The 23,580-nt window shown below is 44.2% G+C and overlaps 1 protein-coding gene across 5 annotated transcripts; it reads right to left on the bottom strand.

Annotated features, from left to right (window-relative positions):
• Positions 1–3,254: 3,254 nt before the first annotated feature.
• On the bottom strand, positions 3,255–23,573 carry KCTD9 (potassium channel tetramerization domain containing 9). 5 transcript variants are annotated; one of them, XM_077307050.1, is made up of 14 exons: positions 23,321–23,551; positions 19,680–19,896; positions 17,021–17,118; positions 16,206–16,327; positions 15,500–15,543; positions 15,301–15,421; positions 14,005–14,063; positions 13,521–13,649; positions 11,646–11,713; positions 11,438–11,533; positions 10,633–10,782; positions 9,198–9,303; positions 8,435–8,568; positions 3,255–7,236 (listed from the first exon to the last, which is right to left on the bottom strand). In XM_077307050.1, the coding sequence occupies exons 6-14, from the start codon at positions 15,405–15,407 to the stop codon at positions 7,120–7,122; spliced, it is 966 nt and encodes a 321-aa protein (XP_077163165.1). In that variant the 5' UTR covers positions 15,408–15,421; positions 15,500–15,543; positions 16,206–16,327; positions 17,021–17,118; positions 19,680–19,896; positions 23,321–23,551; the 3' UTR covers positions 3,255–7,119. The 5 variants fall into 5 exon arrangements, with proteins under 5 accessions (XP_077163165.1, XP_077163164.1, XP_077163160.1 ...); XM_077307049.1 differs by lacking the exon at positions 19,680–19,896; XM_077307045.1 differs by lacking the exons at positions 17,021–17,118; positions 19,680–19,896 and having other exon boundaries at positions 23,321–23,573.
• Between the last annotated feature and the right edge of the window lie 7 nt (positions 23,574–23,580).

The raw sequence follows: 23,580 nt of genomic DNA, 5'->3' as shown, positions 1-23,580 counted from the left end.
GTGACCAGGATCAACCTAGAAGCGGCTCTTGCCTTAGCAAATCTATGGCCACATCAGTCTCCCGCTAAGCCTTAATACTGCTGTTTTTAGTAGGCTAGCAAATGATGGATCGGGTTGCGAACCTCGAGGGGGCGGCTGGAGATTTCCTAGGATTACAATTGATCTCTAGGTGATAGAGATCCATTTCCTGGGAGAAAATGACCACCTTGGAAATTACACCCCACTGAAGGCCCATCCTCCTCCACATCCCACCATCCTCCATCTCCAGGAATTTCCCAACCCAGAGCTGGCAACCGGAGGATGGATGATCAAGATTACTCCTGCTGAGATAACCAACATGGGAGCCATCAGTTGCCGAACAGCAACAGAGCATACTTTTAATATGCTGTAATTTAAGAAATAGTTCCCCAGATTTTATGTATTATGAATGATGGTAATTTACTGAAGATTAAAACCCTTTCAGGAGATTTAAGCAATTTTAGCAAAGGTTAATGCTTTTGTTGTTGTTGTTTGGAGGAATAGCCTTACAGGAAATGTTCTAAGGAAAGACTCCTGCAGAGATGGCAAGAAATCTAGCTGTGAAAACCGTTTAATGGCACAGTTCTTAGAAATGCTTGAGAAGCTTGGGTTTCCCGGGAGGTAGGTGAGAATGAGCCTCTTGTGGCGCAGAGTGGTAAGGCAGCGATATGCTGTCTGAAGCTGTCTGCCCATAAGGTTGGGAGTTCGATCCCAGCAGCCGGCTCAAGGTTGACTCAGCCTTCCATCCTTCCGAGGTCGGTAAAATGAGTACCCAGCTCGCTGGGGGGTAAACGGTAATGACTGGGGAAGGCACTGGCAAACCACCCCGTATTGAGTCTGCCATGAAAATGCTAGATGGCGTCACCCCAAGGGTCAGACATGACTCGGTGCTTGCACAGGGGATACCTTTACCTTTACCTTTTAGGTGAGAATACCTCAGATTAAGTGCCATTGGGAAACCAATGGGACCAGTCAAGAAAGAGGACAGAGTGAAAAATCTCAGAATAATGCAGCGTAGAAGGGTTAGAGTGTGAGAAGAAGAGGACTAAGTTCAGATTCCCTATCTGCCACGGAAGTCACTCAATGACTAGATTCAGTCATCCAACTCACAGGCTAGTTCTGAAGATTCATGTGTGCATTGCTTTTTAAAAGGAGTGAGGACAAGGAGGAAGACATCGATATGCAGGTGAAGTCAAAGCAGCCTTCCCTGTGTAAAGGATCTCCAAAGTGGTGCTTATAGTCACTCTGTGGTCTTCAGAGGAAAGGTAAGATAGAAACATGGTTTGGTTGCTTGTTTTTTTGCTAACCTTTAAGTACTCAGCTTGAAACTGGCTGATATCCTTCTTTCACAGGTGTTGGCACACGGTTCCTTCCTTTAATACCTCCACACCTACTTTCCCTGACTCCACATTTAGTTGCCAGTCAGTATTCTTGAGTGGGTCTTTAAGAGTAGGCTGCTAAGCCAAGCACAAGAGCGATGATCCAAGCCACAGCGCCTTCCAACTGAGTACTGCAATTCTCCTCAGTATAATAAGTGGGGCCACCAACAGCCTGGAGGGGAGGAACTATCCTGACTCCTTAACAGAAGACCAATGTGAGGCAATGAGCAGCTGAAGGTTGTGCTGACATGGAGGTATTTACAAGTTGCCCATGACTGACTCCCTATTTTTGTGGTTCACTCTCTTACAACAGTGGTTTTGTTATTGGTTCTCCCAGGGCAGCCATTTTGTCATTTCACCCACCATCTTGTGACAGAATGCCAAAGTATCTACATGTTCTTGATGACCCTGATAAAGAAAGAGATTGCTTGTGTGCTTTGGGGGTGAGTAGGCATAAACTGATTATCCCCCTTGACAGTTTTTCTTCCACTCATTTGCTAGCTGAGCAAGTCTGAGGGGCTCTGTTCCGTCGACTGAGGCTTTGAGTTCTCTGTGCTATGCATTCGGTGGCTGTGGTTCGACTCACTTTCTTAAAAGATCTGTTCCTTTGCATGGCTTTGAATACTGCATGGATTCAACAGCTGACTTGATGTGTGACTTTCAGCCTTGGGGTTTCTCACGGGTGAAATAGATGTGTTCTAGATTGGGAATTCTTTAATAACAAGATACATATACATATATTACAGATGTGAACAAATGTGTAAACTACAGGGCTCCTATGTGTTTAAGTGCCATTTTGCCTTGCTCAGTGTCTGTAGCAGAACAGAAATCCAAACTGTGGTGGGCTTTCCTGTGCTAGCCTCTCAACATGTATACAGGTATTGCCGGGGAGCAAGTATACAGAACAGTGGTGCACCTTAAAGGGACAGTGCTAGGCCTCATCCCTTGTCAGCTGTATGTCTTTGAAGAGTTGGCAGCTCTCATAAATGCCCACAGTGATGGAGTGGCAGTTCTTATAGATTTGCAAGAACAATAAGGAACTGTTTGGAGGATCAGAAACGCTACAGATTCATATACAGAGTCTGTTCTTTAAGCATCTGTTGCCCAGGATGTGAAGGGCTTTAAAGGTAAGGACAATCACCATAAATTGAAACCAGAAACAAATAGGCAACCAAACTAAATGCCTTAAGATAGGAGTCAAATGAAGAAAGTGGTTAATGTATGGTAACCACTAAGTGGGCACATTTGGACTGCTTGATGTCAGGTCAGGGGTAGTCAACCTGTGATCCTCCAGATGTCTATGGACTACAATTCCCATGAGCCCCACCCCAGGTACCAATCTAGTACCATGGAATAGAACAGCTGAGTCCAAGAGATGCTTCTGACCTAGATGCAATGGAAAAGCAGTACCCTTTGCTCTTGTGCTGACTTGGCTTTAGCACAGAGAGACAGCGAGTTAGCTTTTAATCAAGTTGGTGGGAGACTGTCCCCAGCAATAGTAGACAATGTAGACCATGAGCTTCACCAACTCAATCTAGTCTGGATTTCCTCTGAATGGCAACCCCCCACACCCCATGATAGTGGTTTACTCCACGGAATGAAGGGCTGAGAAATGCAAATCAAATGCCTCCCCTCCAGAGCCCCATGGACTAGGTGCATGGCTTTGTGACTCAATCACTTGTCTATCCACTTACGAAAAAAACAATGTTGCTATGCTTGAATTCCCAAGGAAATGATACGAAATCGCTCTATGCCACTTCCACCTGCCCCGGCCTGAACTTTCCTTCAGCTAACTGATTGAATTTTTGAACAAGACCTGGTGGTGTCCTTATTGCACGCAAAGGCAAGGCTTCCATGTAAACGTTGGATTTCTTTATTATTGATGCGGTTGTATAACAGCATGTGATCGGTCGTCTGACAAGGCCTACTGGGCCCGTCCTGTCCCTTTAGCAATTACACAACGTTGTGATTACGCAAGAGGCATCACCTCGGCAAAACAGCTTCCTGACATATAAATTATACAGACGGCTTAAGAAAATAGAATTCTCTGATAACAATATTTAACTCCTATCTGCTACAAAAATAAGACAAAGGAAAAATAGAAAAGCCGGCTTCTTGAGATGTGAGAGCCCTTATGCCCTGCTGCAGTAGGACCTTGACCACGGCAGCAGCTTTAATGCTGCATCCTCTGCTTCTTCTCCTCCCTGTAATATCATTGAAGCCACAGTGTTTTCAGTGCTCCCACTGCAAGGATGTGCCTTGACTTGAACTGCTGAACTAAATGCACCGTACCTGGCATCACCATCATACTGGTGAACAGCACAGTGTGACTTTTGGCTAGGAAACGAATGCCAACATTGTGCACATCAAAGTTCCTGATTTCAAGGAAGAAAACAGAATGTAACCCCATCTCCCCTTTAAGAGCGGAAACTAGAGAGGCACACGTTCGGAAACTATTGGCTAAGAGAGCAGTTCCAAACATATGGTAAAATTCAGTGCGGCTGGATCAGGTGTGGATTTCTTAGCAGGATACAAGCCACTTCCATGCAAAACCTGACCTGAATAGCCCAGGTAAACCCAATCCCTTCTGAAAGCTAAGCAGGATTGGCCCTGGCTAGCACTTGGAAAGGCTGCCTCCAAGGAATACCAGGGTCAAGACGTGGGGGCAGGCAATGGCAAGCCACCTCCAAATGTCTTTTGTCCAGCAGATTGACAAACTTAAAATCCCTTGGCTGTATGGCACCTGCCATACAATAAATAAATCTGTGCAAAAAACCCTGCAAGGATTTGGTCACTTGCAAGGGGGAGCTGGATTGGCCGCATCTTTCCAATGCACGTTGTAAGAGAAGATACATCCCAGTCATTTCATGCTGCCATCTTCACATCAAATGACTGATCTGGCTGAAGTAAATGCAGCCATTCTAGATATATCCTCTAAGCCCAAGCTGGCATTCACTTCTATAAACTGGGTCAGTGACCCCCCCTCCTATTTGGAAGCACCCATGTCTTTATTCTAATGTGGATTTCTCTCATTCAGGGTGACACGAGAGGCAGCATTAAGGTTATGGTTTTTGCTTGCACCCAGTTTTATTTGGTATCAAAAATCCCTGCAGGTTCTTGCATTGATTGTACATGCAGAAGGACACACAGAGGGGGAGGAAGAGAAGTTTGGTGCTGGCGTTACAGCAGGAGTGTCACCTCAGGGGAAGAACGGCTCATCCCTCCTCTGGGTCTTAGCTGCCAAGCCCATGCACATGACAGCTAGCCTAGCTACCCTAAAATAATAAAGGTAACTCCACTCTCTTTTTTGGCAACTCATCAAGGCCTCTGCATCGATGATGGGGTGCATGACTGTGGCTTGCTGGCCTGCAGTAGGAGGCAGCAGGACGATGGCAAGAATGCAAAGAAAAGTAGGACAGCCATAAGGGTTCTAGTGTCTGCAGTAGACTTGTGCACTTCAGTGTGCTTCGGCAACCATTCATGCCCAAAGTGGCCAGCGTGGTGCTGGCCGCTTTGGGCTTGAATGGCCACCAAAGCAGCTGAAGTGCACAAGCCTAATCTGCAGCGTAGTAGAAATGTTAAGGAGCATAGTAGATGCGGTTGCTTGTTTCGGAGTGTTTCCAATCTCTGGGTCTGCCAAAACGTTTCCACCCCGCAGAGGCATTCAGTGAGCTGTCAAAGGCTTTCATGGCCAGAGTCAACTGGCTATTGAGGGTTTGCCGGGCTGTGGGGCCACGGTCTGGTAGTTTTAGCCCCTGATGTTTCACTAGTAACTGTGGCTGGCATCTTCAGAGGTAGGACATGGCAAGATGGGAATCTCTCCGTGCCAAAAGGATGCCATGGCAACTGTGTGTGAACAGTTGCTGGGAATTTTATTTAGTACTTGGGGAATGGAGTGTTAAGACATCACATTTCTGTCATCCATGAGTCTCCCCCCAGGAGATGGATGGGAACTAGGAAGTGTTTTTCCTGTCTGGATGGAACTTATTAAAGTCTATTAGTCAAGATTTCGCCTGCCTTATCTGATGAATTGCTACAAGGTGCTTTTAGAGTCCCATGGTTTTATATTCTGGTGTATTTGATGACGGGTAGCTAAGTAGCTATGTTTTATTGATTTTATTTATTATTTAAATTTATATACTGCCGTTCCCGATTGGACTCACGGCAGTTCACATAAAAGTATAAAAACACAATAAAATCCATAAAAAATCCATAATTACAATTACTAAAAAATGACAAGACGGCAAGCGAAAAAAACTAAAGTCACCCTCTCGACCAGCCAGGGCCAACCTTCTGACTGCCTTACTGGTAAGAGTGGGGAGACAGATCTATTTATTAACAGCTGGACAGAAGGACATAGGGAATCTTAGATTGAATAGCGGGCCACAGTCTCTTTTTTGTTGAAACTATACTGGTGTTTGTGAATGTCAGTGGCTTCCCTGTATAGTCTAATGTAGCAGCTACTGGTGTTCTCCAGTATTTGTGTCTTCAAATATGATCCAGAGTGGTTTAGAGTGGGGGTCACCAACCCCCGGTCCATGGCCTGGCATCGGGCCGCCTGCAGCTGTGCCTGCGTCCCCCCGCCCACAGCGAGAAGGAAGGGAAGAGGCAGGCGGAGCTGCCGGCATGCCGGCGATGCAAACGCGCATGCGCGCAGTTGCCGCACGTGCGCATTAGCACCCATGGTGGCGAAAACGTGCATGCACACAGTTGCTGCGCATGCGCATTAGCGCTACCTGGTGGCAAAAACGCGCACATGTGGCAATTGCGCATGCACGTTTGCGCAGCACCCGGGCCATCGGCTCTCCCCTCACCTCGGAGATGGTCCCTGACCTGAGAAAGGTTGGGGACCGCTAGTTTAGAGCATGTTCAGCTACTGCTGATTTCTCAGGTTGTTTTAGTCTACAATGCCTTTCATGTTCTTTTATTGTTGTCTGAATGCTGCATTTTGTAGTCCCAATGTATACTTTCCACTGCTGCATGGTATGCAGTAGACTCTTGCAGAGATGAGGGGGTTCCCTCTTGCCTTTTGCTGATTGTAGCGTTTTTCTGATGTGCCTGAAGACAGTTTGAAGGTTATGTTTTTAGCATCAGTTTTCCCAACCAGTTGGTGATTACCTTGATGTACGAAAGAAATACATACCATGTACCTGTGGACATGTATACATTGGGACTACAAAACACAGCATTTATATAAGAATAAAAGAACATCAAAGGCACTGTAAACTGAAACGACTAGAGGAATCAGTAGATGAACATGCTCTAAACCGATCTAGACACAGAATCCTATTTGAAGAACATAAAAGCTGCTGTCAGAATGAAAAAGTTTAATACAGAGTATAAGGGCTTACCCATCTCAAGAGGTCTCTACTGCAAATACAGGCTTATATAATAAATATAAATTGCATATATTGTGCTTTTATAAATTAAAAATCCCAAGACGCATTCAAGAGTGAGGTGATGTAGAGTTGCCGACACAAGCAAACTGTTACTGTGCTGCTTTGGAAGCCAACTTGCTTTCACAATTTCATCATTTGAGAAGGTTGCAGCAGCTCCTGTACCTACAGAAAGGGATGTGTCTACAGCTGTATGATCAGAGGTGGTTCTTGAGGCACTGCTGAGAAACTCAAGTTGTGGAAGGCAGGTCACTCACTCCTACTTTAAGGATAAAGGGTGGAGAAAAGGAAAAGGCTGCAGCAATGTTCCCAGAGGGCTTGGTAGCTTATCTGACGCTTTGAGACATGTGCAAAGGTGTCAGCATCTCTTCAAAGATGGCCCCTTTCACGTTGGAGCCTCTCAGGTTGGCTTCTTGTAGATCACAGCCCGACAGGTCACAGTTCTGAAGGGCAGAAAGCAGCTGTTAGTTTTAAACTTGAAATTTGTTGCAGCTGAAAATAAGACTGGAGATTGATTATGATTTCAAGTTTTTGTAACTTGGACTGTAATGGTAGTTGTGCATATAACAATCATGCTGTTTTGGGATGCAAGGGGCTTGTCAAAGCAAGAGTAGATGCTGATACCTGTATGAAAGTGAAAGAGGAATGTGTCTTATAACAGCTGCCACCTGCAGTTTTTATATGTAGCCAATTAACCTTTTTGAGTCAAAGATTTTCAATCCATTCGTCTAGGTTAGGGGTCTCCAAACTTCTTTAGCTTGCGGCCACCTTTTGACAGTTTAACACAGGGTGGTGGGCACAAGCACAAAATGGCTGCCATGGGATTTGGAGCCAACCACAGAATGTCAGAGAGTGAGGCTATATATAGTTCTAAGAGTAGATTCTCAGGGTTTCAGGCAAAAGCTCTATTTAATGAGATGCCTTCTAAAGTTAATGGTGATTTACAATATTGGCTTGCATAAACATAGAAAAGTATATGTATTGAGCTAGCTAAGGCACCCTCAACAGGTAACCACCGGTCTTCATTTTGCAAGCATCTCATGCACTTATGGAACAGGAGAAAGGGCCTCTCTTCCTCACTGTCCTTCTACATAAGTCTAACCATTGTTAATCCATACTGTTGCTAGAAACCATGACAGCTGATGAATGCTCCTTGTACATGTGTACAGTGACAGATTCTGGTCAGATTTTGATAAGAATATGTGACTTTTGAAAAATGAATAACCTTTTATACGCTTTTAAGCATTTTAGCCATGCTATCCAATAGTATTTACTCAAGAGTCAAGTCCTACAGTTATATAGAGTACAGGCAAAGTACTCTATATAAAACCACTGTATTATAGAATTTTAAAAATCCCCAAATCCCACCTAACCTTGTGCACCTTTTTGAAAACACTAGAAAGAGGACAGTGGATGCCATGAGTGCCTGAGCTAAATGATAAAGGCCCACAGCCCTACCTGAAAACATCCAGAGTCGGCATTTCCAAAAGTAGTTAACAAAGAGATGCAGCAAAAGTGTCAAAGGCTGCACTGAGAAGCAGCTGAAAAAAAGGCCAAGCTGATGTCTGCAAAAGCCTCCCAAACTCTATACAGTTTTTCCTTTAAAGCCACCCGCTGACTGGAAGTGGACTCGTGACTCACCTCTAAGTCTGTTCCTGCCAGAGTAGCTCCTCGAAGGTTGCAGTTTTTTAACTTTGCATTTTTCAAAGTTGCAACACGCAGGTTAATCCCGGTCATCTGGCTCCCTTCCATATCAACCCCTTTCAAGTTAGCACCTACGGCAGGCAAAGAATTAAAACATTCCTTTGGGGGACTGATTTGGGTTTCTTGTCTGCCCCCAGTAATGGGATCTCAGGAATACAAAGGCAACTTCCCCCCCTCTATTACACATCTGATTCGAGGGCAGAAACCAAACTGAGCTCTTTGGGAAAGACAGCCCTGGTTACTTATAGATCTTTCACCCACCCACTGCATGCCTTACCTTTTATATTCCAGGCCATTATCCTGGCTACCAATTTCCCAATGAAAAAGGAAGTCAATAAATATAACAAATATTTATTGCCTTTCCACTAATGAGCTCAGGGCAGTCCTCCCTTCCCCTGTTTAACTGCCATCATTTTTAATGGAAGAAAATAACTGTCCCAAGGTCACTCACTGAATTTCATGGCTACGTGAGACTCTGAACCCAAATTTTCCTAGCCATACTTCAGGGCTCAAACCCATCACCACTTTCCTACAAAGCACAGATGCATACAGATAAAACCCCTAACTACATAAACTAATCAACAATAGCACATAATAGAGCCAGCTTGGTATAGTGGTTAGGAGTGCAGGCTTCTATTCATGTATTGTTTATAAGTTTTATGTAAACATTGTCTACAAAGAAATAGAATCTGATCCTTACCTTCCAGGTTAGCCTTAAGGCCAGAGGGGTCTTCAAAATTGCATCCTTTCAGTGAGGCTCCCTCTGCATTAGAACAAAGCATCTTAACTCCTTGGAGGTTGGCACACTACCAGAAACAGAGGAAATGAGAATCAGATTTCGAAGGGATGCAATGCATTTTCTGTCTCCAGAAGTGAGCACTCTGAGGCTTCTAAGCAATGGTGGCTTGGGATTCCAATGGAGCAGGTCCTACAGGAGACAACCAGCAAGACATGGTTGTTGGTTTTCCCTCAATTCTTCCTTACTCTAGTGCAGGGGTAGTCAAACTGCGGCCCTCCAGATGTCCATGGACCACAATTCCCAGAAGCCCCTGCCAGCGAATGCTCCTGGGAATTGTAGTCCATGGACATCTGGAGGGCCGCAGTTTGACTACCCCTGCTCTAGTGTGTGGGGAAGGTAACAGGGATACACGGGAAACAGTTAAACAAGAACATACCCACTTGTTGCTCTGTTGCAGGGGCCACCAACCCCCTACTTTGGCATTATGGCATCTGCCTATCTTGAGGCAAATAGGTACTGTTGTTCTCCAAGGGCAGATGACAATTAATACAGTTTTTGTGTTCTCAAAACAAGTTTAGTTATGGTTCACATCAGAGAGAATCATCTTTTACAAAAGCAAATTCTCCACAGGACTGTATCTTCCCTTCTTATATTCCATTCAGCTGTTGAAGAGACCCTGGCATGGTTCGCTGTTGCCAGTATGTTAGAAGCGGACTTTTGTAGAGGCCCACAGCATAGGAGAATCTCATATACCCTCACATTTCCCTTGATAAAGCCAATGGAGAAAAGTTGGGAAGGGGAGTGATGTTTTGGAGCTGTAATCAAGGTTGTAATCAACAGCTGAATGAAACATAAGAAAGGAAGATAGTTTGCTGAATACTTTTGTGAAACAGAACTAAACTTGTTTTGAGAAAACAAAAACTTTGCATATTGTTACCTGCCCTTGAAAAACAACAGTACCCTTTTACATATATCTCTGTTTTTTCTGATACTTAGTTGTGGTAGCTATCTTGAGGCAACGGCAGATGGCCCACTAGGAATTCCCTGGCTTGTGGCTCCACTTTCTTTAAATATGCATGCCTTTCAGAAGTGATGCAAACTTTACTCTGCTGCTTCAGATCAACGTGGCTATTCACCTGAATCTACAAGCACAAATGGTTTGCTCACTGAGGTGGAATAGCTCTGGTTTGCCTGCACAAAGAGCCATTTGATTCTGTGAGCCTCAGCAACAAACAATTCCTTGCAGTCAGACAACTAGCATGCCAGGGAGAGAGGATGTTTTTACTGACAACACTTTGTGTTAAGAGCATTACATCATACAGGACCTCACATGAAGGCAGTCAAGATGTAGTGCGATCATCTCAGTGAGAGCTAAGAAGGACTTAAAGGAACTCACATCCAACACTGATCCGGACAAGTCTGCTCGTTCCAGATTAGCACAGCACAAGTTAGCATGGGCTAGGTTGCACCTGCTCAAGTTGGCCATCTTGAAGTTGATGTATCTGAGATCTAAACGAGAGAGATCTGCTCCGCTGAAATTTAAACCCTTTAAAAGAGGGGGGAGGGGGATGACAATCAACACAGAATCAGTACAGCAGTTTGAAAATTCTGAAGTGCTTCATGCAAATAGGCACAGGAATCCTTACATAACTACCCTGAGAGCACCTGGGCAGCCCCAGCCCCAGACTGCAGCTGAAGTCTGTCAATAATGCATCAGGGTGGGGTGGGGGTAGCAGAGACCCTGCACATGTGTTTCAAAACAGTCAACCAGGAGCACATTAGTCACTCTGCCCATAAAATGGGGGTGATATCATTCCATTATTGGATCACTTAAAAAACTAGTGATATAATTAGTTGTAGGTATCTTCCTCCCCAAGCAATGGATTCCCATCTTGGGCCCACATCACTGGCCAGGCCCAAACAAAAAAATAATTTTCTTAAGATTTGCCTGGCTGTAGAATAAGCCTTGGAAGGGATGCCAGTGGCGAGTTCAGCTCCTGCAATGCTTTGGTAGTTTCCCCACTGGGCCACCCCAGTGGCTGCTTGGGTGTCTGTGTTGGAGAACTGGCCCTGGATAGCTCTACTCCCAGAACTAAGGTAGTAGAGTTCTGAACTGGATCGACTGCAGAGGATGGAAATAGACAGTTTTCAAATGCCCCCTTCCCCACACACAGAGTTGAAAAGCTATTTAATTTGAATACCTGGCAGCGCAGCTCAGATTTGGTTGAGGTTGCAAGGAGGAATCTGACAAATTCCTTTCGAGAGATTGGAGAATGATCTTCTGCTGGTTGGGAATTCTATAGGGAGGAAAAAAGGAAGTGTTTTTACCGAAGCAGCAAGAAAACAAAATAGCATAAGTATTCCTTTGCTCATTTGAGGAAATAAAACTGATACAAAAATGTCAATTACCTTAATAGCGACTTCTAGATGTTCAATGAGTGAATCAATCCCAAAGAATCGCGCTTCCTCCAGAACTCCTGACAACAGAGCAGAGACACTTAGAGGACAAGAATAAAACCCTGCTGTTCTGATTTACTAGAAACAATCAAGAAGAAAAGTTGGTTCTTATATGCCGCTTTTCTCTATCAGGAGCCTCAAAGTGGCTTACATTCGCCTTCCCTTTCCTCTCCCCACAACCCTGAGAGGTGGGTGAGGCTGAGAGAGTTCTGATAATCACTGCTCAGTCAGAACAGCTTTATCAGTGCTGTGGCCAGCCCAAGGCTACCCAGTTGGTTGCATGTGGAGGAGGAAAAGGGGAATCAAGCCCAGCTCTCCAGATCAGAAGCCTTAACCACTACACCAAGCTGGAAGAGGAAGCTTTTTCATGTATGCCCTGTGTCTTGCCCAAGGGACAGGATGCCCCAGAACAACAAAAGCTGTGTGATCTCCCCCTACCCCTATTTAAGCCAAGGTTAACACTAACCAAGGTTTGCTATTACCCAGATTCAAATATAGAATTTGATGCCATTTTTTAAAACTATGCTCAGAAGTCAACTGTTGATAAACATTAACTACAGTTTTTCTTTTCTTTTGACCCACATGTGGATGAACCTGATCTGTTGCTGGGCTCATGTGTTTTGTTTCTCCCTTCTGACACGGAGAATTCTGGTTAGGAACTAACTCTGGTTGCCAGTGATGTATGAATGAAGATAAACTGGGTTAGTTTCCCCTCCCCAACCCTTGATGTAACTCTAGCAGGAAACTCCAGTCATGGGGGTGGGGAAAGGCGACAGAAACAAGGAACACAGAATCCTGGCAATACACCAAGTGTGTGCAAGTCACAATAATTCCAGCCTGTTTCTGACAATTGTATTTAAGGTCTTGAGCAGTTCCACCGACTACAAAAGTTCCACATGTTTCCATTTTATACCTGTCTGGATAGCTTTGACTTAGGAAGGTGGGTAACTAGTCCCCTGTTTCTTTAAACACTCCCATATGACCTGCATACTCCAATAAAACAGTCAGTCACACATGGCAAATACTGAAAATAATTGGGGATGGAGGAAAAGAGGCTTAATTCACAGCTGAAAGGCCTCACAAATCCCCCAGATTTTTGGATTGGTCTTTTTCCAATGCAAAATGTCACACTTTCCCACAAGGGACGTGAAGAGCTGAATAAAAATTATAGTACAGGATGCAAGCCTCCCTGATTAACATTACACTCTGGGCCCTAAATGGGGCCTTACTAAGAAATCATTTTTCCCCTCTTAATGAACTGAACAGCCATGAGTACATCTGAGAAAAAAATACTGAAATAGGGATCCCACAATGCTTCCCCCACCCCCACAGCCAGCATTTTATCAAAGGTCTCAGGAACCCCAGTGGAGAAGGGCGGCCCAGCTATAAATCAGGAAGCTTCATGGACAAACTACTTATGGGTGACGGCCTACACAATGTAGCTGGGGAGGGCGCTAGATAAATGTAATAATAATAATAAAATAAATGAGGCGGGAGTTTCGTGGCCCTCTTTCGACAGTGAGGGAACCACACCAGTCCTGGAATCAAAAGAAGTGAATGCAGAGATCCTACTTCTGCTCTGGCTATCGAAGGGTTCCAGGGCTTGTCCGCAGTCCTTCTCATGCCTCCAACACAGGATTCACCGGGCCAGATTCACAGACAGACATTTCTCTCACTTATTTACTCACAAGCAAGACCAGCATTCAGCATCCCTCCAAACACACTTAAATTGTACGCAGGCAGGATCCATCAGCCTTGTAGGGCTCGTAACGGGGACATGAGGCATCTAAAAGCAACTTCAGGGTCCTCCGTTCCGATAATACATACCCAGCAAATTAATGCCGTCGTTCACAATGAGTTGTCCATGACGCAAATAGTTCAAAATGGGCTCGAAGTATTCGGGGCTACGGTCAATCAAGAAGGCCCCCCTGTGATCTCTTCTGTTCCCCCACGCATCTGTTTCCAGGAGAAAGATCACAGCAAAATTCCATCCATTTGCAGTTTCCTTGCATAAATCAGATCCCTGCCATTATAAGGCAAGGCATTTGTGGCCTGCTCCTGCGATCAATTGATGTCTGTTTAAACTGTCCATTACAGTGCTGAACTCAAAACAGATAGTATCATATCATGTAAAATGATAGAGATTGTCTCACCAGAGTTTGCCAAGGGTCTCCCATCTGCTACAACAGTGGAAGACCCACTTGTGGGTATGGGGGAACTGGTGAGGTATACACCACCTTTACAGAGGCCTTTCCTAGATTTTGAGAAAAGTTTCCCCCATAAGCACAGAAGAACTGAAATCCATACTGACCTTTGTCTTTAAACATGCGAGCCAGCATGCTCTCAGGTTCTTTGCTGACTAAAGTGCTCCTAGGAAAGAAGAATTAGTTTTTATACCCCGCTTTCACTACCCAAAGTAGTCTCAAAGCAGCTTACAAACACCTTTCTCTCCCTCTCCCCACAACAGACAACCTATGAGGTACGTGGGGTTGAAAGAGCTCTGACAGAACTACTCTGTGAATAGTGCCCTTAGTAGAACTGTGACTAGCTCAAGGTCACCCAGCTGGCTACATGTGGAGGAGGGGGGAATCAAACCCTCTTCTCCAGAATAGAGGGCGTCGCATTTAAACCCCTACCTGGAGCATAAGCATTCATGAGCCAATTCAACAGTTTTATCTTTAGATGACGGTTTGGGTTGGGAACAGCATTGCTGATCTGCTTGTTTTGTTTCATTTGCTTCTCCATGCATTATGTTTTTATTTGGTACTTTTATTTCAAGCAGGCATATACTTTTAAAAAATATGCTAGCAAAGTTAAGGCTTAAAAAGAAGACACCTCACCAATATTCACCTGAGCAACCATCTCTCTTGTGTCAAATGACCAACCATTGTAATTGCTTGCCCATGGAAGACATGAATTCTTAGCCCAATATGGAACGACTCCTAGCCAAGCAGCCATTGCTCACAGCTCCATTTTATTTCCCCTAGTTTCACTGTTAAATAAAATCAAAAGCAGCCTCTGCAGGTTGCTGGTCTGAAAGAAGGGCAGGCAAGGAAAGGATGATGAACTTTCTTTCTTCCAGGAAATGGTATGAAAAGCAGCCCCTGGAACGGAGGTGATTTTCATTGGGGGGGTGGGTGGGGGTGGGAATTACCAGAAAGGACAGATTAAGCACCCTCTCACCTGTGCTTCCTCCACTCATATTTGTTACCTGCAGGAAATGCTCTTTGTTATGTACATACATTCACACACATGAAGAAAAGCTGTGTTGGACCCAGTGTACTATCTAGCTCAGCTGCAACTATGCAGTAAAGAACACACTGATATGCAATGTATACACTATTACCAATGGAACGAATGGGAAGGGTTTGTATGTGGAAGAGTTCACGGAACCTCTGGTTTCATACTGCATTCAGGTCAACATATTAATAAAGAGACATCTATTCTATCTTGCAGGGCTGAAAATACAGCCACCTCTGTAAAGAACATGAGCCCACACATTGAACAAATAATGCTACACTATTAGCACGCAAGGAGTTCTGCAGACTTAGTCGTCTGAATACACCAAGCGGGGAAACACTTTTGAATAAGGTGGTAGGGTTCCTACCGAGTCGTTGTGAAGCATCGTCCGCCGACGTTGAGTGTTAGCCAGTCTGAATGAGATCCTGTTAATGCTTCGGGAGGATTTACATCTGTCTGGGGATCTACAGGCATGGAATGCACACAAACTTTGCTAGTGCGTTTTGCAAACTTCGGGCGGCTCGTTTCTAAAGGCAAAGATCAACTGAGGAAAACCATATACTTACCAACAAATGGCTCCCCTTCACATACAAACAGAACGTCATCATCCCTGAGGGACAGGCAAAGGGAGAAACAATTTTTTCCATGAACAAATACGGGGTCCTGAACTTATTTTAGCAAACAACCCATTTAGTTTTCTTCATTTATAAATAGGGAGTCCCAACCTAATCCAGATACTAAGTGGTTTAGTTTTCCACCCCAAGCTTCTTAAAAATTCTAACCTAGACACACAAAGCCAAAGGCTCATTGTCTTGGGATTTGGTGGCCGAGAGCCAATTAACCATTCAAAAAGGCCATGGAATAAAGCCTCCCCTTGGACAGACTTCTTCAGAACGCAGGCAAAGAATCAGAGTGCCACACTTCAACAACTCTGTGCCAAGATGAATAGGGAATTGGATAAGAAGAAGGACTGGATATAAAAAGGCAAGCGGGGTCAGAGGGAGGAGGAGGGAAAAGAAAAGGAAAAAAAAAAAGATCCTACCCAAAAGTGAAGGGGGAAAAGTCACTATCCAAACACCCGCCTCAGCTTATATGCGAGTCAATACGGTTTTTCAGCATTTTGTGGTGAAATTAGGTGCCTCTGTTTATATGCGAGTATATACGGTATCTCGATCCACAGCTTTATAGCCCCTTGTTACACAGTGCTCTAGCATCCATTTAGCTCATACTCTCGCTCATAATGAACAAATGTTCAGTTCCGGCTCATCTTACCTGATCAAAGCAATGTCATCAATAAGGCCCCCTTTCCCATTGTACACACTGGTTGCTTTTATTCCAAGCTTGCTGCTAGCCACGGAGAGCAAGTCAGACAGCGTCCCATAAACAGCAACAACCTACAAAGAAAAGGCAACTATTTTAGTTCTTTGAAATATTTCTTCTCTCGTTTCTTTACAATGTCATAATCATTTACTTAGCTTGAAACCCCACATTTATTGGAGGGCTCTGATGATGGGTTTCCTGTTCAGGCACTGACCTGGCCCAAGCTTACTAAACTTCACCATTATGTACTTTCCAACAGTACAATGAGTTCTATTTGAACACACACTTCTGGCACTGGTCTTCAATCTTTCTTGGTTGAGGAACACTTACAACATGTCACACTATACTACCAAACCCCATCCTTCTCCCTGCACACAATTAAAAAAATAAAATCAACAATTACAACATTCAACAGGGAAAAGAAGGGGAAATGTGAAGTGGGAGTAGTAAAATTTCATAGAAACCCTTAGGAATGCTGGCAGAACCTAGGACTTCCACGGAACTTTGGTTTACAAATTCTGCCCTAGGATATAGTTTTGCTGGAGATTTGGATATGAGGTTACAGGGACCACTCAAATTCTAGTGTTATTTGAGAAAAAGAGAACTATCAAACCATTGAGATCCAACTTCTCCAGTTACGCCTGTGTATGTGAAAGGCTGCTTGAACAGCTTAATCCCATGCAAGTCCAGTCAGAAGAAATTCCACGTTCTCCTTCCCCTTCTGTGTCATGTTTTTACAGGCAGAGTTCAACCCAACAGATGCTTACTCAGAAGCAAGTTCCACAATTCAGTAAGAATCGCTCCTCCATAAGTGTGCACAGGATTGTTATCCAAGCATAGTATATTTTAGAGATGGTTTTATTATCTGTAAAAAAATGATGAAGTAAGTCCCATTGCATCCAGTGATGTTTACTCACATGTAGGCACCAACCTATGTTTCTTAGCAAGCACATAATGAAGAGCGTTCATCATCACAAATGCTATAAAAGGGGAGGGGAGGGGGAAGTACAGCCTTTCTAAAAGCAGACATCAGCATACAATGAAGACAGAAATATAAATGCTAAAACAAATCCCACAGCAAACATTCAGAAAGTTACCTTCCAGCCCAAGCTGGAACATTCTGCAGTTGTAATATGATTTATGAAGGGCTCCACTGCCGGCTGTTGGCACAGATCCCTTCAAAAACCAGTCCATGTAGAGGGCTGAAATGAGCTGACCCTTGCTGGCCCATTATCATGCACTGGCAAGCTCCAAAAGCGATTTTGCTGCCAAAGGATCACCCTTAGGGCAGGGGTAGTCAACCTGCGGTCCTCCAGATGTCCATGGACTACAATTCCCATGAATGCTGGCAGGGGCTCATGGGAATTGTAGTCCATGGACATCTGGAGGACCGCAGGTTGACTACCCCTGCCTTAAGGCATAAATGTTATGAGAAAAAAGGCACTTGGGACTGCCATTTGGGGACAGCCTTCAAACTAACCAACTGAGCACCCTTACTCAGTGTGTTCTAATGGCCACTTAGAAGGAGCCGATGGATTCCAGCAGCCATTCCCAGCCTTCCGAGGTTGGTAAAATGAGTACCCAGCTTGCTGGGGGGTAAACGGTGATGACTGGGGAAGGCACTGGCAAACCACCCCGTATTGAGTCTGCCATGAAAACTCTGGAGGGCGTCACCCCAAGGGTCAGACATGACACGGTGCTTGCACAGGGGATACCTTTACCTTTAATAGTGAGACTACAGACAGCTTCTGGTCTATTTGTTGGGACAACTCTGCAATTACTGAATCTTTGTCTTTGGACTTTTTAAAGTTTTGCATCGTCACTACATGCTGCAATTTATATCAATAGAGGGAAGGGGACTTGGCGTATTTTCTAATCACAGCAGGAGACAGGAATGAAAAGAGAGCCAGACATGCTGGCAAACATTCAAATTATGGCTCATTAAAAGACAGCCATTCTGCAGGTTCTGCTTCCAATCAAGTTTCCCACCCCAGTTAAAGCACCGATTTGCTGCAGGCAGGGATTCATAAGTCAAACAGGGTCCTTAGAGCCGGCTGTTTCACAAAAGTCAGGTGGCCCTACAGGTGCTTGTTCTATGCTTAGGAGAAACACACATTTCTACTCCCCGCCCCCAACACAGACAAAGCATTATTTACGATTTCTGCAGCCACTGCTAATCACCTTTTCCCTACCTTCCTCTTTTCCATATATTCAGAATAGGGTGGACTATCATAGTGCTGATTCTTTTCTAGTTGTACTTGAGCACTCCATTGGAGTTTTGAGAACTGCAGATTGGGCCTAAAAGGGTAAATGCAGCACCATTTGGAGGGGGGGGAGGGGTCCCAAGTAGCTACATACCTTTTCCCCCTAAAATTCAGGAAACTTTTAAATTTGCAGTTGTTTAGTCATGTGCTTAATGCATATCTTAGATCCATGGGCGTATGAAATATTGCACATCTTGATGAGGTGCCCCTGTTGATTTTGAAAAATGTTTATCACCACCTACTCTATGGGGGAACATATCAGTATGAGTAAGGTAATTCTCCCAGTCCCATATTTTTCAAAATTTATATTTAAAAAAAAAATGTCTCCTCGACACTCACAAAATTATTTTTCTCCTCCCCTCCCTTTTATTTTCGGTCCACTTTGAACATTCTGAGATTTATGTATATTTTTGTTAAATGTATGGAGTGCTCTGTTTGAATTTTTCCACTGACGAAGCCTTTTAGCTGAGACATGTTTGGTAATGGTTCTTGCATATGGATATAATTTGTACCTTTTAACCTACATTTAAATTATTGGACATTTGTCTTTATATTAGGAATAACCATTTATAGGCAGAAACATAGGGTTGTGTTTTTTAAATGATATTTTAGCACTGTTGAACATATAACTAAATTCCAAATGATATTTTGTACATTAGCACTACATGTCTAGCTATATTTTAGGTTCGTTTACGGGGGGGAGGTTTGTCTCTATTGAGTTATTTTTCTCACATAGGGTTTTCTCCCCTTTTTTCGGTCACTCTAATCAGAGTTCTGCTGATTGTAGTTACTGAGAGGAGAAATAGTAATGGGGAGAGCATCTGCTACACCAAATTCAGGCTATCATTTTCTATCCATTTCCCATAAACTTAGTAAAAAAATATTGTGAAAATCATGGTGAATGGGATGGGAAGGCAGAAGCAAAATATAACAGCTTATAAATTGAGTTGTGAGGCATCTTGGGGGAGAGACAATCTTGAAATGGCATTCCCTGCCCCTCCAATAATCTCTCCTTCAGTTTTCAGAGGTTTAAAGTGGAATAATTTATCCTCCTTCCACCATTCTCCCTTGGCCAACTCTCAAATCTCCAAGAGTACAGTCAGTCCTTGAAACACTGCTAATTTCCCCCCACTTGTTGGATAAAGTAATATTTCCTGCATACCTGGGAAACTCTCCTATTACTGTATTTGGAAACCCATTCCTTACAGGGGGTGGACGGCAGACTGGATTTGCTGCCTTTGCCCTAATAATCGCCAGCCACTTTTGTTTCAGACAGAGGGACAGGCTTCTTCTGACTTTTCTCCACCATTTGATGAAAATGACCAGTCCTTAAAGCGAGCCCACACCTTCCAGAAGATGCTCAGGACTGGATTATAAGCCTGCATCAGGGAGGAAATGCAGAGATCTGGAGCAGAGTAACAGCTTCTCTTTCAAGTCCTTGCTTTTGGTAGGGCATAAGTGGCATTCTTTGGTGTATCCCAGAGAAGCAAGAGGTGCCTTTTTATATACCCCACTTTTCACTATCCAAGAGTCCTGAAGAAGCTTACAAATACCTTTCTCTTCCTCTCCACACAACAGTATCCTATGAGGTGGGTGGGGCTGTGAGAGCTCTCAGAGAACTGCTCTGTGAGAACAGCTTGAAGAAAACTGATTAGCCCAAGGTCACCCAGTTGGCTGCATGTAAAGAGACTCAAACCTGCTTTGAGACTCTTTCATTCGCTGGCAGGGGCTCATGAGAATTGTAGTCCATGGACATCTGGAAGACCACAGGTTGACTACCCCTGATATATATCACTTCCTTTGTATCCCCTTAGAATCAGCCTCCATGGAGAAGGGGGGGAGGGGCTGTTTTCAAAGATTATAGACAACTTTCCATTTCCAAAGTTTGAATTAGTCATATCTGCCATTTTCCTGTCTCCATGAATCAACATGAATCTCTTGGGGTTGTTGAAATGACAGTGAAACCTGGGTTGGGAATTGCAAGCAAAACAAAAACAGACATCAGGGGACCTGAATTGTTTAGTAAGTTCTGAAAGATAAATCAACTTTTTAATGGCTATGTGAACCTTCGGAACCCCCCAGCTCCCAAAAACAGGGTACATTTTAATAATATTACAGAGAAAAGTTTAACTATGACACACTGCTCTTTGGCTTTGCCGCATTCATGGCACGTGAGGGGCAAAAGGCACGGACCAGGGATTATTCTGCATATAGAAGCTTCCATCTCTATGCACAAAATGCAACAAGGGTCAAATGCAACAATTTTTACCAAGAGCACAACATTTCTAACACATATACTTTGCATATCTTACACCGATCCTGTGGCGTACACCAGCATCATTACCACCGTATTACAGATGAGAAAGTTACACGTGAGGCAAACCATTTTATCAACTGAACTGCAATTGAAATCTAGGATCTCTTCTGGATTGCTATACTATATTGATGTTGAAGTCTCTAGAATTGCTTTGGACCTGTGATGTTTATGCTATGTGTAGTATAACTTGATTCCAAAATTATGGGTCAGGTGGGAAAGCAGGTGAAGAGCTGAATGTCATGTTATTATCTTGAAACAAGACTCAGTCTTACAAAATCCCACATTATCTAATCATACACTGCTATACATCTTTGAACTGGGCTATAGGAAAGTCAGTGAGGCTCAAAATAGACCCATAAGCCTGCTGCAGTCATTCATTTGCGTCAGCCACTGTGTTTGAGAAAGAACACTGCAGGGGTTGCATTTTGAGAAAGTGAAGGTGACTTTGTACCTGCACTGAAGTGAGAGAGGATTCACAGCACCAAAGTCATGCCTCCCCTCTTCTGTTATGCTCCCAAACATCACTGAAAGGGGAACAGTGCACACACAGCTGTCTCATACCATCTGAACCCTGGCCTGGTGTGTCTCCTCGGAAAAGAAAAGCTTCTCCAAGTTTTCAGACAAGAGATAACTTTCCTAGCCTTCATGCTCAGTATTATTTTTGAACAGGAGACATGAAGGATCAAATCTGAGACTTTTTGCATGTTGAATGTATGCACTACAGAGCCACAGGCTGTCTCTGAAAAGGCTCCCTTTAAATTAAAAACAGAAGTACTGGCTGTCAAGGAATCTTAACTTCAGGCGGTCCAGGAGAACCCAACGGAGTCCAAACTCCTGTCTGCACATGCATACAGAAAAGGGGCTGTGGCTTAGTGGAACTCACATGCTTTTACATAAAGAATGTCTCAAGTTCAACTACTGGTTAAAGGATTAAGGTAGCAAGTGTAGCAAAAGCCATTTCTCTGCCAGAGACCTGCAGGTGATAGTGAACTATTTAGTCCAACGGTCTGACTCTGTGCAAGACAACTTTGCCTATTCAGGCTGGAGAAACCAAGTTCAGCCACAGGTACAACAACAACAACTCTGGACTCACTTCTTCATAAGCATGGATGATATTTACTCCCAAATAAATTGGCATAAGATTGCAGCCATAACCCAAAGACCAATTTCCCACTCAATAACCCCACCATCACCCCAATATAAAATACTATACATTTTTATTTTTATAAATATGTATGGAGGGCATAGCAAGGTACTGTAAGTGCGCACACACATTTAAAAACCAACAAAATTAAAAAAAAAATCAGGAGAAAAGAGAAAAATGCTGAATTAATATGTATAGTTCACCATCTTCACCACAGCAAGCTGGATCCCAAGCTGCTCAGAATCAGACCCCTTTCATCTTACACATTTTTAGACAATCCCTGTAGAAGAACATCAACATGATGATGCCACAGCTGTACTGAACTAGATTTGCCAGTGGGCTTTAGGCACCAACATAGTGGTGAATCAACTCCCTCATTCTTTAGTAACATCTCACCATGCGCCTAGGATGTATGACATACACGTATTTCATTTCGCTCAATTCTTGGAACTTGAGAAGAAGGTTGTTTTTTATACACCACTTTTCACTGTCCGAAAGAGTCTCAAAGCAGCTTGCAATCACCTTCCTTTCTTCTCCTCACAACAGACACCCTGTGAGGTAGGTGAGGCTGAGAGAGCCCTGACAGGACTGCACAGTCAGCACAGGACCATCAGGGTCACCTAATCTTTGGCCTCCCAAACTAACACTGGGGTGGCTACCATTTTTGACCCACTCTCCCTCCACAGAACTCAGTGTGGCACGCGTGGTTTCCCTTTCCCCCATTTCATCTTCTCTACAACCCTGTGAAGTAGGTTAGACTGCCAGAAAATGAGCCGCCATGGCTACATCTCTGAAATGTGCAATGCTTGCTGTATCAACTGATCAGCCAGGGTGGAAATGAGTAAAGCATCAGCAATGAGACACCCACAGACACAGGAGGGGACCCCTACCCGTTCAGGGAGAGCCACAGGTACCCAGGGAAAAATATGCCTTTGGAAAACCATGCCTAGAGAGGACTGAATACATTCCAGGGAACACAGAATGCCGCTGGAAACCAGCTGAAGCGGATGCAGGAGACAAAATCAGCCTACAACCTCCCAAGAGCATCCATTACAGAATGCTTGAAAGAGAAAATTGGGCGTGTGTCCATGCAGAGTCTCCCACATCATCCCATTCCTTCAAGAGCCCTCAGCTAGTGAGGCTGAAATGCTCCTCTACAGCACGCAGTGGTCAGAATAATGGACTAAAAGCGCTGGGTTCAAATCCTCTCTCAGACCTGAAGCCAACTCGCTCTCTGCCGACCCCTGTACTGCACCGCAAGTTGCAATGTAAACCGCCCTGAGCCGCAGGAGACAGCGGTATACAAATGTAATGAAATAATTCACCGGGCTGTTGCACTCACCTTCCCATTCCGGGGGCTGCCATTAACAAAGAGGGTGACTCTCCTCATGTCCCCCTCCGGAAAGTTATTGAGGCTCTGGTGGCTTCTTGCCAGCCTGGCTACAAACACGGAAGCCAGAGCGCTTTGATCAACACGCCCACCGACCAATCAAGGACTGGCGCTCCTTTCGCTTTCCTCCAATAGGAAAGGAAGTAGCAGGGAAGGGCGGATCTTCTCCACCTCGGGACGACTTACCCGGGAGCTTGGGCTCCTCCGAGCAA

This window comes from Paroedura picta, chromosome 12, assembly GCF_049243985.1.
Source record: "Paroedura picta isolate Pp20150507F chromosome 12, Ppicta_v3.0, whole genome shotgun sequence".
NCBI lineage: Eukaryota > Metazoa > Chordata > Lepidosauria > Squamata > Gekkonidae > Paroedura > Paroedura picta.
Note: the sequence above shows the minus strand (reverse complement) of the source record. Positions and strands in the feature narration are given on the sequence as shown.

Bases quoted from the DNA above. Each gene is read 5' to 3' on its own strand.
- KCTD9 (XM_077307045.1), bottom strand. From the start codon at position 23,368: ATGAGGAGAGTCACCCTCTTTGTTAATGGCAGCCCCCGGAATGGGAAG. The intron at 16,328-23,320 runs GTGAGTGCAACA...TTTTCTTTGTAG, and splicing joins GCAGCCCCCGGAATGGGAAG to GTTGTTGCTGTTTATGGGAC. The intron at 15,544-16,205 runs GTAAGATGAGCC...CCTGTCCCTCAG, and splicing joins GATGACATTGCTTTGATCAG to GGATGATGACGTTCTGTTTG.